Source organism: Poecilia formosa, unplaced genomic scaffold (genome assembly GCF_000485575.1).
Source record: "Poecilia formosa unplaced genomic scaffold, Poecilia_formosa-5.1.2 Scaffold103, whole genome shotgun sequence".
Taxonomy (NCBI): Eukaryota; Metazoa; Chordata; class Actinopteri; order Cyprinodontiformes; family Poeciliidae; genus Poecilia; species Poecilia formosa.
The window spans coordinates 1,012,247-1,027,306 of NW_006800042.1; the positions used below are offsets into that span (position 1 = coordinate 1,012,247).

General features: G+C 39.7%; 1 protein-coding gene across 2 annotated transcripts; it reads left to right on the forward strand.

Annotated features, from left to right (window-relative positions):
* The first annotated feature begins 683 nt into the window (after positions 1 to 683).
* On the forward strand, positions 684 to 14,511 carry morc2 (MORC family CW-type zinc finger 2). Of its 2 annotated transcripts, XM_007559210.2 has the most exons (29): positions 684 to 791; positions 1,194 to 1,244; positions 1,385 to 1,531; positions 2,540 to 2,593; positions 2,689 to 2,723; positions 2,812 to 2,880; positions 2,968 to 3,058; positions 3,146 to 3,254; positions 4,604 to 4,763; positions 4,856 to 4,967; positions 5,090 to 5,215; positions 5,313 to 5,392; positions 5,478 to 5,560; positions 5,703 to 5,788; positions 5,997 to 6,137; positions 6,216 to 6,370; positions 7,735 to 7,863; positions 7,960 to 8,065; positions 8,192 to 8,324; positions 8,422 to 8,505; positions 9,001 to 9,252; positions 9,340 to 9,582; positions 10,687 to 10,806; positions 11,096 to 11,153; positions 11,234 to 11,372; positions 11,460 to 11,627; positions 12,234 to 12,327; positions 12,830 to 13,018; positions 13,600 to 14,511. In XM_007559210.2, exons 3-29 carry the CDS (start codon positions 1,464 to 1,466, stop codon positions 13,666 to 13,668), a joined length of 3,153 nt encoding a protein of 1,050 aa, XP_007559272.1. In that variant the 5' UTR covers positions 684 to 791; positions 1,194 to 1,244; positions 1,385 to 1,463; the 3' UTR covers positions 13,669 to 14,511. The 2 variants fall into 2 exon arrangements, with proteins under 2 accessions (XP_007559272.1, XP_007559274.1); XM_007559212.2 differs by lacking the exon at positions 10,687 to 10,806.
* Positions 14,512 to 15,060: the final 549 nt, after the last annotated feature.

Below are 15,060 nucleotides of genomic sequence, written 5' to 3' on the forward strand. Positions count from 1 at the left end.
CGAAGGGAGAAATAACAAAGATGAAAGGACAGAAGGAAGGAAGAGCACAGGGAAGGTAAGAACAAATAAAACAAGAAAGAAAGGGTATGAGGAACCTGCCTTTTCCTCCATTTTGATATATTTCCAAAAGTATATAAAAATGAAACCAAAAAATGAAGAAATAGAGAATAGTCTGGGCATTTTAATATCTTTCCATGCAAACATTTTCTTTTCCCATAGCTATCAAGCTCCCAAAAACGCTGAAATAAAACCCCACACTTCTCCAAACTGTGTGGAAATCCCTTGTTAAACTGAACTTAGGACTCTTGAACTTTGCATTTTTTGACTGGTCCTTTTGACTCCATAAATTTAAATGCATGTTAGATCGGCCCAAGTATCTCCAGTTGTACTGATAGTTTGAAGACCATTGTCTTAAACTATCACTCAGCAAATTCAGTTTCTTATTTGTGCATGTTAGAAAGTAGACGAAACATATATATTAAAACCTCCCCAACAAATGCAGTTGATCGTTGCTCATTTTGAGATTTATCTGTCTGCTAAATTTTACATTTTGGCGCAAACAGGTGCGACTCAAAGCCTCGCGTGCACCGGTATGTAATCTTGCTTACGTAGACGGACGTATTCACCAATGGTTATTGAGAATCGTGCCATGTTGTTTTCCTATTGGTCTGCGGAAAGACAGAGGCGGGATTTGTATATTGTCAGGGCGCTACGGGGAATCAACTATCGCCGTCGAAGAAACTGGATTTTACGCGGCCTGTGGGATTGGTTTATGCCAAGGAGACTAAGACGTAATGTTACAAACTATCTATTCCTCTAGCGTGTGATTATTACAGTGTGAAGTTTCTGTCGTATTACAACGGCCTGCAGATTTGCTCAAAATGTCAAGATTTAGCTAACGACTGTGAAAGGCTAGCTAGTAGCGTCGTTGGTCCATAAACAGTCAAGGGATGCTAATGTCCGTTAGCTGCAGTTTTAGCCAGACGGTAAACATTAGTAACAATGGATGACCAAAAGATAGGCAGTTTATAACATGCATACATGAGTAAACACAAAGTTGCATTGCTTCCCAGAAGCCCAGCTCGTCTGTATGCTGCTTTTAGACATGCATATGTGGAAACGTGTTTTCAGGCAGCACTGCGCCCAAAAGACGCTCCTTGATCAAGTCACAACATTTTGTTGTTCTTCAACAGGCCTCCCACGTGGTGCACCCGAGTTACCTTCACCTGCAGGGAGTCTTTTACGTGAGTGCTTCTTTTGCTATGTTGCATAGCGTCCATATCAGTTACTTTTGTCTGACGTCGGACTCTTAGTTAACGGATTAAGGGGGTGTGCAGTTTAATACATATGACCGGTGATTGTAATCTTGACTTCCCTTTTTCAGAATGAATGCTCTCAACTAGAGCTCGTTTGGTCAGGAAGAAGGCAAACAGGAAGGAAGTAGACCATAACTTTGAGGGGCCATGGCCTACTCCAGCTACAGCAACCTGAGCAGAGCTCAGCTTACCTTTGAGTACCTACATACAAACTCGTAAGTACAAACATTGACAATATGACCAGTTTATAATCTTAGAGCAGCTCTACTTTATGACAAAAGAAATAGGCTAAATCAAATAAGACTTAAGGTTTTCAGTTTTTAAGCCAGATAAAAGCCAGGAATCCCTCCATAAAAAGCCCTTTCCTCTGTCGGTGAACAGAAAATATGATGAATTATGAAAAAGTGGTATCACAATCTTTTACATTGTAATACCACAATGTAAAAGTCACACAGGACTCAATGTTTTTTAAAGAAACATTGAGTCCTGTGTGAGATCTGAATCGGCTACAGGGAGGTTATCAGCGCTACAGTCTGTGGGCTGTGTTAATGTGCAGACTATTACACGCCCATTCACTGGACACACCTTACAATTCAAGCTCTTCCAACAAGTCTTGCCTCCTATAACTCATGTGTTGATTTAGTTTGTAAACAGGCTCATCTCAATAAGTTAGAATATTATCGAAAAGTTAAATTGTTCAACTCCATTTGTGAAAGAGCATGAATGTTATGACCCACACAATCATATAGAGAACTGCTAACACGAAGACCCTCCACAGGGAGGTTAAACCACAACACACAGTTTAAAAAAAAACACCAAATCTATTGGAAAGATGAGTGGAAAGAAAACGGCCTCACGCTACAGAGAGTGTTGAGAGGATTGTGAAGCGAGTTTAATTGGAGGTGCACAAGTTTATGTATGCACTGAAAGCTTGGGTAATATAAGTTTATTTGTAGGAGAAAAATCTATATTTGGAGAAAAACAAACGCCTCTACAAAAACGGAACAAAAGAAGAGTTGCATCATCAGCGTAACTTGGCTGGCACAGTTTATGGTGTTGCTGAGGAAAGCATGTTAGTTATGCTCACACGAAGTTTACATAACATTGCAGACAGAATAAATTTATACTGTAAATTTGGAACAAGAAGTTTCAGATTATTTATATTAGGAGAATGTGCCCTAGTACTTGCCTTTGGACTAAGAATCTTAATTGTATGTTGTTAGGACAACCCATGAGTTTTTATTTGGAGCCTTGGCTGAGCTTGTGGACAATTCAAGGTAATAAGTTTGATTGGAAACAAATTTTTACCAAGATAATGTTCATTAAACAGATTTTTTCCTAACAGTTCTGTGTTGTTGTTTTTTTCTTACAGAGACGCCAATGCAACTAGGATAGACATCTACACCGGTACGGTCATAAGTGCTTTACCAGTTTTACACATTGAGTTGTTCACAAAGATTACATTTAATTATTGCTGTTTGTGTTTCGATTCCAGAAAAACGACCAGAGCTTCGTGGTGGTTTTATGCTTTTTTTTCTAGATGATGGCATTGGAATGGACCCAAGTAAGCAAGACTTGAAGTCTGCTCATAATGAGGTTTTTAGTGATGTACTCCTCTTATTGTGTTTTCGAAACGTCTTCTCTTTGATAGTTGAGGCAACCCACGTGATTCAGTTTGGAAAGTCAAACAAGCGCTCCCCAGAGTCCACTCAGATCGGCCAGTATGGAAATGGATTGAAATCGTGAGTGTTTCCTGAGCTGTTTGAAATTTATTGTGCGCAGTTGGTGTAAAAATGTCTCACCTGGTATTTTAACTTTTGTCGTTCCAGGGGCTCAATGCGAATTGGGAAAGACTTCATCTTGTTCACAAAAAAGGATAATACATTGACGTGTCTCTTCCTGTCAAGGACTTTCCATGAAGAAGAAGGGCTTGATGAGGTCAGACTCCTTTTTTTACTTACGATATCTAACTCATGGTGATTTCTACAAGTACATAATGACATGGGTTGAAACATGCGTGTCTATTTTATGCATTGAAAGTTATTTAATGTTATCGTGGAAAAAAACGTTGTGTAGTGAGACATACACACAGGCGTAAAAAGAGCAGGTTTATTCAGCCTCTTATCGTTTGTTTTTGATCTGTCAAGTAATGAGCCTATTCTCTACTTCTCAGTCTGAAGATATGAAAATAACTTTAGTTTAAAAGTTACGTAATGCCTCCCTTTTTAAAACATGTTGTTTATTTCCATCAGCTGCTTCAGGACGGCTTACGTGGGTTTTATATAGGAACTCTGTGTTTTAGTAAGGAAACGGCTTTTTCTGTTACTGCTCTGTTAAATGAGTAACATGACATTTTCACCACTGCATTCAATGTAAAATAACCACACACCTGTTCATGTTGGGTTTGGCTAAATAGGTCTCTGCATTTCTTCTTCATTTCTACGTTGCGTTGGACAGAGGCGTCTCCCAAGTGCATAAGCAAATGTTTCTGAAACTAAGCTAATAATTTACAGCAGCAGTGAGCTGTGCTAAGAGGAAACGCATTTAAATAACAGCTCACCTTGGTATGATGAGCGTTGGACAGCATTTACTCTTTGTTCTCATTTGATTAAAAATTAAAGGCCCCCATCAGAAGAGTCTTTCAAGCCAGGATCGGGATGTTTGATGGGCTTCAGGGTTTGTCTAAGGAGACATATGATGGAGGTGTTGAGGATGTTAAAACTGACCTGCTGCACCTCTGTTCCACCAAACCAAATGCTCTGAGCCACAGTGGTGGCATTTCAGCTTTTTTAAATCATTTGCCTGAATTACAGGCCTTAAGTGGAAACAACTTTAGCTAATTTTCTTTAACAAATACACTGGCAGCATCTTTTGCTCAGTGGGTTGAAGTTTTAGCTAATGGATCACGCTCATGTTGAGCTCTGATAAAACTATGCACCCCCCGATGCAGAGAACTGTCAGAAAATGTGTTGCAGGATTTGGCCGCTTTCATAAACGTGACAGAAATTAATTATGAAACTTCCTTATTTGTTGTTTGTTTTTAATTTAGTTCCCTAAACATTCTTGTTACCTTATTTGTCGCCAGTTACTTCAAGAAAGTCTGTATTTAGCAAAGTTTGTCTTACAAATACATAATTATGCATCAGATCAATTTATTAGGAAACTGGAGATCTACAAGAAACTCATGACTTCAAACATCCAAATTGCCGCCAAGTTGTTTTTAGAACATGGCTGATATTTAAGCGTTTTATAGCAGCGTGTTGACGGTTCTGATCTTCTCATTTCAGGTGATTGTGCCACTCCCCTCCTGGGACCTGAAAACCAAGGAGCCCCTGACCTCCGACCCTGAGAAGTATGCAATAGAAACCGAGCTCATCTTCAAATACTCTCCTTTTAAAAATGAACACCAGCTCATGGAGCAGTTCAACAAAATAGAAAGCAGCAGTGGTAAGCGCATAAAAAACCCCTCGTTTTATTTTATGTATTTGTGAATAATTACATGAATATAATTGGTTACCTCCATGTGTTTACTTCCTAAGGCACGCTTGTGGTTGTCTACAACCTAAAGCTGATGGACAATGGAGAACCAGAACTGGACGTAGAGTCGGATCACCAGGACATCCTCATGGCTGGGACACCCGCTGAAGGAGTGTGAGTTTAGCCAAAGGACTTCTTAGAAAGACTGACAAAGGAACCACTACGTTATGTGAAAGAGATCATGTGCCGTAACTGTTTATGCGTATCGATGAGAAATGTTTTGAACATCTGCACAGGAAACCAGAACGGAGGTCATTCAGAGCGTACACTGCTGTTCTGTACATCGACCCACGCATGAGGATTTTTATCCAGGGACATAAAGTCAGAACCAAGAGACTCTCGTGCTGTCTCTATAAACCAAGGTAACATGATGTCAAATGTGTTGACTGAATTCACTTTATGCTGCTTTCACTGACTGCATATTCTTGTTTTGTTGTTTTTGTTTTTTTTCCTTAAAAGGGTTTATAAATACTCATCAACTCGTTTCAAAACACGTGCTGAACAAGAAGTGAAGAAAGCAGATCATCTTGCAAAAATCGGTGGGTGTCTCTGTTATTTGTTGGATTTATTAAACAGTTGCTGTATTTTTAAGTCAATCTGATCTAATTTTCCTCTCTATACCAGCTGAAGAAAAAGCGAGAGAGGCGGAGAGTAAGAGTGTCGCCATGGAGGCCAGATTAGGAAGTGATCTGTCAAAAGAATCGAGGGTAAAAAAAAAACAAAAATCTTCTGTTAAAGTTGTCGACGTAGGATATCTCTTTACATTTTTTCTGTCATTTAGTGAGGTGAATCTTTGTGTAACGTTTCACTTTGATTTCTCTCACTTCTTTTCTTTCTTCATTTCCTCAGGCAATTCTGAGAAAAGTTCAGGATTCTGCCATGATGCTGCGAAGGGACGCCGACATTCGAAAGAGAAATCTAGAAGCCAAACAGAAGTACGTTTTCCCCAGAAGTAGATGCAGTTGGCATTGAACATTTGATCAACACAGCAGAAATATTTATTTTGTCATTTAGTGCACAGTGATCACATTTCAGTCTGAGGTCTACAAAAAACTTGGTTGTTGATTAATTTCTAAACCTCACATAATTTAATCCATAACGCAAACTCGGATTAACAATCTCCTCCGCTCACCTTTTTCTCAGAGCATTAAAGGAACCCAAGGATTTGAATTTTATTTTTGGAGTAAATATTGGGCAGCGGGAGCTGGACGGGATGTTTGTGTACAACTGTTCCCGTCTCATCAAGATGTATGAGAAGACGGGTCCTCAGCTGGAGGGAGGCATGTAAGTAAACTCAGTGAAACCTCAGCATTCTGTCACTTTAGGGGTTGAAGAAAATAAAAATGATCTTTCTTTTTTAAGGGCATGTGGAGGCGTAGTCGGAGTTGTCGACGTCCCGTATTTGGTGCTTGAGCCGACCCACAACAAGCAGGACTTTGCAGATGCTAAGGAGTACCGACACTTACTGAAAGCCATGGGAGAGCATTTAGCTCAGTACTGGAAGGACACCAACATCGGTAGGTGGTTTTTTATTTATTTTTAGACTGCAGTTTGTATCATCTGCAGTCTAAAAGCTTAATAGAAGCAGTGTAAGTGATTCTGCTTATTATTGAGGGTTTTAAAATGCGTCTTTCTATGTGACAGATTTTCAAAGTAATACTTGGAAAGTGATTGAATTAAGTGCTTTATTTTTATGGATTTTAATCAACAGCATATTTAAGTGTCTAACCTTTATGAAACACTGTACTTACCCAGACATGTGTGAGAGTGATGTATACAAAAATGTTTTGTTAATGTTTTTAATTTAATAATGATTATTGAGTTTATATTTTGAAAGTTATTTACCATCTTATACTGGGGACTGGCATTGTTTCCACAATTACCTTGAAAAAGTAAGCAGTCTATTGATATTTTGGTAACACTTTACTTGAAGGGGTGAGCATAAGACTGACATGACACTGTCATAGCCATGACATAACGTCTGTCATGAACATGAAGATGTCTTTATGAATGTTTATGACAGTTATCATGAAGTGTCATTTAGTAAATAATGACACTTTTAATGCAAAGTTGCTCTAAAATTTGCATTAAAAGTCCATTAAAAGTGCCAACTTTGCATAATTTTGTAAATAATGACAATTTAATGCAAAGTTGGCATTTTTAATGGACTTTCAATGCAACTCTTAGAGCAACTGTGCATTAAAAATCATTATTTACCGAAAGACACTTCATGACAACTGTCATAAACATTCATAAAGACTCCTTCATCTTCATGACAGGTGTTTTGTCATGTTTATGACAGTGTCATGTCAGTCTTATGCACACCCCGTCAAATAAAGTGTTACCAATATTTTTACTGATTACTTGATTTCTAAAGTAACTAAGTTAGATTACATGTTACTTTATTAGTTACATCCAGCAGCTGCTGCCATAAAGCACCGATTCCTGTAAACGCTGCAGATCAAGTTGTATGATGTGAAAAGATAAGGTGGTTTGCAATTGGGGACATTATAGAGGTTTTAGCTGAGTTTATGATATTAAATAGACTTATGTTTAAAGTTTCATTCTGAATGAACAGTCTTTCCTGGAAGCAACAACTTCCACACTGAAGATTGTTGTTGATGTAAGCATGGTCTGTGAAATGATCAGAAAAGGGTTGGATTTTTGACTTTTCCTACCGATCAGGCACAGCAAGTTAAAAATCCAATTTCAGACAATTTCTCATTACACTTTTATTTCTTAACACTCTCATACTCCTGGTAGTATTGACATGATGTCAACATTAAATGTTTAACAGATGCAACAAGCAAGGATAGGGTCGTTTCCTTTCAGAGTAACTAATTAGTAACTTGTAAGAAATGGTGTTTTTGTGTTTGTGCAGCCCAAAAAGGCATTGTGAAGTTCTGGGATGAGTTTGGATATCTGTCTGCCAGCTGGGCTGCGCCTCCATCTACAGAGCTGAGATACAAGAGACGCCGTGCCATGGAGATACCCATTACTATTCAGTGTGGTAAGTGGCACATGTTCTTTTAAGGGTATGAATTAGGTTTCCCTAAGGATATACATTAGATCAAACTTGCCCTGTGGTTCTACGTTTTATTTTTAGACAAGTGTTTGAAGTGGAGAACGCTGCCTTTCCAGATGGACGCAGTGGACAAACGCTACCCTGACAGCTGGGTTTGTCTCATGAATCCTGACAGCAACCAGGACAGGTACGCAGTGAACATGTCAAAAACATCCGCACTTTAAATTTGAATCATCTGTCTAACACACTTCCTCATGCCAGTATATTTGTTTTATTTTTAATTGTTATTATAATAATTTAAAATTTGTTTCAGATGCGACGCTCCAGAACAGAAACAGAATTTTCCTGTTGGGGTTTTAAAGAAAGACAAACCAACAGCTGAAGACAAACAGAAAGAGCTAGCAGAGAAAATCAAACAGCAGCAGGAGAAACTAGAAGCCTTACAGGTATTTTATTCACATCCATTTTCTGCTACCTCCTTTCGTCCAGTCTGGGTTTTTTTTGTGAATAATACTGTACAAATTACTGATTTCTTTCAATCAGAAAACCAGCACAATTAAATCTGCAGGAGACATCAAAAAGCTCCCACTTGAAGTCAGCATGAAGCCAACAGAGACTTCGGGTCAGGTACGACTTTCTTTTGATTTTGATTTTTGTTTTTCTCTTTCCCTAAAGTTTGTTGGATCATATTGGTTTCATAAGTTTTTTGTTTTTTTTCCGTCTGTCCTCATTACTGTTCTTATATGGCTTTATGTTGATATTATTTAGAAAACAAAACTCCACCCAAACTAATCGTTTTGCTGTTTTATTGTTATTTCTATTCCTTATAGGAAAATGTTTCTGATGAATCTGCATTTATCATGGGGGGCGATTAAATAGATTCAAGTGATTTTTAAAATGAAAAGGAAAACTAACAATTACTTGGAGTCGTGTTGAAAAATTTTAATTAGATTAAGACGTCAATACATTTTACTTTTCTTCACCTCAAATGCAATGTAGAAAAGCTCTGATTTGACCCTGAAGTTTATGAATTTGACCTGTGAAAATCCTGAGGTAATTCTCGATGGCTGTTTGAACTTTGATGTAATCAGATTTTCTCCTTCCTCCACGTTGCTTATTCAGGCAACAAGGTCTTCTGAAAGGACTGCGACACGCCCGCGCTCCCCTCCTCTCCCAGCTCACCTGAAGAATGCTCCGAGCATCCCTCCGTCACGCACAGCTTCTCAGCGTCCCACCCGAGCGTCTGCGGCTCCTCCCACTCCGCTTAAGCCAGAACTGTCCAGGACCAGAGGTGCAGCAAAGACCCCTCCGTCTGAAACAAAGGCTACACCCAAAGCTTCTGCAAAAACACCTCCACCCAGCCGCAGCTCTCGGGTAAACTGAAGTCTTAATGTATCCAAAGGTTTTCTTGGAGTTTCCTTCGGAGAAGATCTGAAATACTCTTGTTTTGTCCTCTCATAGTCCTTGACCAAAGCGTCACCCATCAAACCAGCTGCTGCTGGACAACGCAAGAGGATCATTGAGCAGGAGGAAAGTGAGGATGAGGAAGACGACGACGATGATGATGAAGAGGAGGAAGAAGACAGTGAGGAGGAGATGGAAGAAGAACCACAATCGAAGAAATCCAAGATGGCCACAGCGGCCAGTAACCGTGGTAAAGTGGTGGAGAAGGCCCCGCCTCCAAAACGAGGGAAGGTGGATGAGGTAATAATACAGAGTTGATGGAATTTCACCAAACGCGTCTTTTGATTACATTGAAAGAATTGAAGACATAACAGAAACTAATGCTTGCAACCAAAGAATAGATTCTACTGAGTTCATCTACATCAGGAGTGGGAATCTTTACGTTTCTCACAACTTGATTCAAAATCAGTTTTCGATCAAAACTATTGTTCTTACAGATTTTTTTTGCTTCGATCTGAAGGTGTTGAAAGGATTCTCGTGATCTGCCTTTGCAAGGCCGAATGGCAGATTGAGACACTAGTGTGTCTTCTTCACATTTAAGTTTTAAATATCAGTCCATGTTTAGATGGAGGAGTTGTAAGCCTCATCGTGTTAGTGCTACTTTGGTGGTTTTGGTCAAGGCACTGGAAGCCTTTTAGTCGGTAAAGTGAAGCTACAGGCTGTCCCATACTTAATCCAAAGCCAACGCACAGTCAGGAGTTTCCTTCTATGTACGGATTACTTGGGTTGTTACCAACAGCTGGTGAAACATTCATGCCAAATAGCATCTTTAGAAATATACTTCCTTTACCTGCTGTGTCTCACGTTATGCCTTTGGTTCAGTAATCACAGCTGCGTGATCTGTAAGCTCACATGGCGCCGCAATGGAAGCTTTGATGTCGACAATGTGTCGTCAAACTATAATCTAAAAGGGTCAAAAATATAATTTCTGAATGTCAACACTTCAGGACAAATACTGAAAAGATGAAGAAAATCTTATATTTAACTTCTTTCTTTATTTCTCAAGACATTGTGCACACACAGATGTCTAGAAATTCTTTAAATGCCTAATTTTAGCTTTTAGATATTCATATGATGTATGAAATGAAGCTGTGAGGAGAAAAAATATAATAGATGAAGACGGTGAACATAGATGTAGTGTAATGTTGAGCCATTATTCGCCCTGTACGTTATGCAGATTCAACCAACCTTTCCTCTCTACAGAGTCAGAGTGCATCAACAAAGTGGATTACCAACTGGGCAGAAATCCTACATTAGATGGATTTTAATTGGAGACTTTTTCAAATGAATGCAAGCTGCTCAGTTAGCTTTCCAGTCAGAACCCCTCTGCTATTGACCTTGCAGGATAAAACGCACTCTCATGCTGAGAAGAAAGGATTATCCACTCCTGCACGGCAGCAGCCACCTACACCAGCCTCTGTCTCTAAAGCTGTTCCCACACAACAGCAGGGGGCTAAAGAGAAGGTAGCTTTACAGGGCTCCATCACTACTTCCTTGAAAATAAGTCTAGGCTGGGTTTTCTCACAGTTTCTAACAGTCAAGAGATCACTTTCCCATCTGATTAACCTTCTCGTGTCTTCTAATCTAATCCCATATTAGTTGTTTTCTTAACACGTAGCACTCTTCCCTAAGTCTGCATGCTGGGTTCACCCAATAATCACAATTGCTCCAAAATGTTTTCCTTTTTCATCCCTCCCTCTTCAGTAAAATGATGCTCCAGTACTGTGGCGGTAAAATGTTGGTGTTTTTGCAGGTTCCTGAGAAAACGCAGCAGAAGGAGCCAGAGAATGACACTAAAAATGCTCAGAAAGGTCAGTTAACACACATAAAATGTCATTTGTGAAAAAGAGGGGTTTTGTTCTACAAATATATATATATTTTTTTCTTACAGACAAAGGTCTTCTGGTTGAAGTGCGCGTCAATAAGGAGTGGTTTACTGGTAAAGTCATCGCTGTGGAGGCAAACAAACAGAGCGTTCGCTGGAAAGTCAAATTTGACTACGTACCACGAGCGACACCCAAAGACCGATGGTAAGACGCATCATCTCGCTTCATTTTGAATTTAAATTCACAGCGCAGAACATTATTTTCATTTCCATGTTGCACGCTTCTCTAAAGGGTGTTCAAAGGCAGCGATGAAGTACGATTGATGCGGCCACCGTCTCCTAACTCCCAGACTCCCGACACCCAGCAGGAGACGGAGAAAGGTTCGGCCCCCATGGAGCCCGACACGACTCAGCCTGGAACCAGTCGAGAGGTGACAGACAGCCTGGTGGCCATGTTGAGGTGAGCTACAAACCCTGCAGCTGCTTATCATCAAAAAATGCATTTTATTCAGTCCACTTATAGATTCAAGCAGGTTTTGCTAACAGAATCATGTTTTTCAAGTGTTTATTTTGGTTCAATTTACCAATTATGGCTTACAGCCAGTGAAGGAACATGCATCCGTATTTTCCAATTAATGCATAGATAGAAAATATTTTCTTTAGGTGAAGTGATGCGTATATAAAACTGTATATGCAAGCATATAAATTTACTGTCTAATTTGGTGGTGCTGCCACCAAGTGTTTTAGAGGGGAACTGCACCCAATGGCTCCGCCCTTTCTTACGGCTAATTTACAATCAATGTAAAAATATTTTTAATACAAAAATATCATAAGCTTGACAATCCTGGAGAACACAGACGCCCTCTTCATGAAGCATCATACAATGCTGGATAAAATATATTTAGGATTTTGTGTAACATTCAAAGTTAGCTATCGACTATGCTCATCTAAATGCTAAAAATAAATGGACTTTAAATATAATTTTAACTTGTTAAGATGTATGTTACTAATTTCATAGGATATCCACATAATGTGACTGAAGTCCTTCAATCTGTTTGTGTTTCAGGACCATGTTGCGTTACTTCTTCCCTCCTGCTTTCCGGATTCCCAAGGACGATGTGAACAGCATGACAGCTGAGGAGCTGATGGCCTTTCCTCTGGTGAGAAACGCGACGCAACCAAACACGTCCTGATCAGTGTTCTGTTGGTTTTTGGGTGCTTTTGCAGAGGAAAATCATAGTCCAACAAATTGTTTGAGTCCATGTTTGAACACAAACATAATTACATGGTGTGCATCTGTATTGTGATTTTGTCCCAGTTCAGTCACTCAGAGATCCGACTCAGCACAGTTAAAAACCACCCACTTTGCCCTCTTTGTTCTCTTTCATCATGAACGTCATTGCAAAAGGGTAAAATCGATTTGTCAGGAAACACCCAGATTTGTTAGAAAAACAGATTGATGGCTTGATAACATATTTGTTTGCGGCTGCAGAGCGGTCTGAGAACATGGCTGACAATAAATCAGGCAGTAGAGCAACAGCTGGTTCCTGGAGACACTTTACAATCTCCCCATCAGACCCTGGACATCATAAAATAAAGAGAATGTCACAAAGATAACGCGAGTGGTTCTGATGCCAGCAGAGTTTTTCACCGTCTCTGTAGAAAGAGTATTTCCAGCAGTACGAGTCGGGTCTCCAGTCGTTGTGCAACTCGTACCAGAGCAGAGCTGACGCCAGAGCCAAAGCTGTGGAGGAAAAGAACAACAACACTGAGGTCAAACTGAAGGAAGCAGACGAAAAACTACAAAAACTACGGACCAACATTGTAGCCCTCCTGCAGAAAGTTCAAGAGGTAAGAGCTACTAATCTGAAGTCTATCCATCCATCCATCCATCCATCCATCCGTCCGTCCGTCCATCCATCCATCCATCCATCCATCCATCCTCTTTACACCCTTGTCCCTTAGTGGGGTCAGCAGGGTTGCTGGTGCCCATCTCCAGCTAACGTTCCAGGCGAGAAGCGGGGTCACCCTGGACAGGTCGCCAGTCTGTCGCAGGGCAACACAGAGACAGACATGGACAAACAACCATGCGCGCGCACACGCACACACACACACACACACACACACACACACACCTAGGGGGGAATTTTGGAGAGGCCACTTAACCTGACAGTCATGTTTTTGGACTGTGGGAGGAAACCGTAGTACCCAGAGAAAACCCATGCATGCACAGGGAGAACATGCAAGCTCCATGCAGAAAGACCGGGGCCGGGAACCGAACCCAGAACCTTCTTGCTGCAAGGCAACAGCTCTAACAACTGTGGCACTGTGCAGCCCCTAACCTGAAGTGTACATTGTTTTTCACATTGCTGCATGTTTGACCCATTTGACGCTGTTCATGATTCAGCAAACTTGTTTTCTTGACATTTTAGGATATTGACATAAACACGGATGATGAACTTGATGCATACATAGAGGACCTCCTAACCAAAGGCGACTAAAGAAGACTGAATGGATAAACGCAGCAGCAGCCAATAAAGACTGAGCGTTCACCTCAACTGTTGCTTACTGACAGCTCCCAAGGACCACTGCTTCTGTTCAGAGATCCATAAATATTTGGGGATGTTTCATTTTTTTCAATCTCTCCACATCTTAAATCCTACATTGTTTCTGTATTGTTGGTTAGCCCTGTGGTTTTCCTTTTAGCCCTCTTTTTATATATCACCTTATAGACCATGTCTATCTGTTTAAAACATGTTATATCCATTTAACGTAATTTGTGTAGGTTAATGGAAGCTCCTTTTTATATGTGCAGCTTGTGATGAGCTACACTTGTTCTTTATTTGGTCCTCCCATCGGGTGAATATTACACACCGTGAGCACAGCGAGTCAAAAAACCCACTTCTCTAAACAGTAACTTTTATTTTTGTACACTAAGGAAAGCATCAGTGTTGCCCGTTATTTGTTCATCCTGGTTAGTGAACCAAGTGTGACATGCCACATCCACCAGTGAGAACTACAAGCTTGGTTTTATCGGTATAAACGTTCCTTCAAAGCCTCTACACTTATGCTTTGATTGTTCTTTTGCTTATGTTTGAAAGAAAAGCTAAATGTATGTTTATCATTTAGTGACCGTGTTCTTCATTTTTGAAAAGATTTTTAGCAAGTCATGGAAATGTTTTATTGAACGGTGCATGCTTTTCAGTCTTGTTCTAATTGAAACAAGTGTTGTGTATTTTTGACAAACTTTACTTACAACAATAAAACCGGTTCAGGATCCATTACACTTTTATCCGCCAGTGTGTGATGCATTAACTTGAAGTCCAAAGTAAAACACTCCATCGACATCCTGACTACTTGTAATTTCTCACCATATTTATACAGTTTAATTGTATTACATCTGACTTCAGACCATGAACCGTGTAATTTGTATATCATAGCACAAAGTAGATCATAATCATGAGATTTGAAGGAAAATGCATTTTGACAGATGTTCTAAGCAATGTAATTAGTTTTGGAGTCTTTTTTTAATATTCTGATGACTAAATAACACCCGGTGTACCTAATTGCTCTCCAAATGTAATTGGATCACCAGATGCAAGTTTGTCCAGAAGCAAAAAAAACAAAAAAAAAAACAGGAAAGTCTCCTTACCATGATGCTTAATAAGAAGCGAACACCATGTTTTTTCATTTGTGGATGAAAACCCAACTAGGTAAATAGTTTGAACCCATAAATCATAGAAACAATCTACAGAATTAATTTAATCAGGAAATTTATTTTGCAACGGATGTATTATGGGAACCCTGCAGATACAGTTATTTTGTATCATAAGACCATCTATTGAAGGTCTTATGGTGGAAGTATTTAATCAATGAGATTGAGACTCCCAGTG

Excerpts from the sequence above, each read along its gene's own strand:
- morc2 (XM_007559210.2), top strand. The coding sequence starts at position 1,464 with ATGGCCTACTCCAGCTACAGCAACCTGAGCAGAGCTCAGCTTACCTTT. Across the intron at positions 2,881-2,967 it reads TGGCATTGGAATGGACCCAA|TTGAGGCAACCCACGTGATT; the intron begins GTAAGCAAGACT and ends TCTCTTTGATAG. Across the intron at positions 13,019-13,599 it reads TCCTGCAGAAAGTTCAAGAG|GATATTGACATAAACACGGA; the intron begins GTAAGAGCTACT and ends TTGACATTTTAG.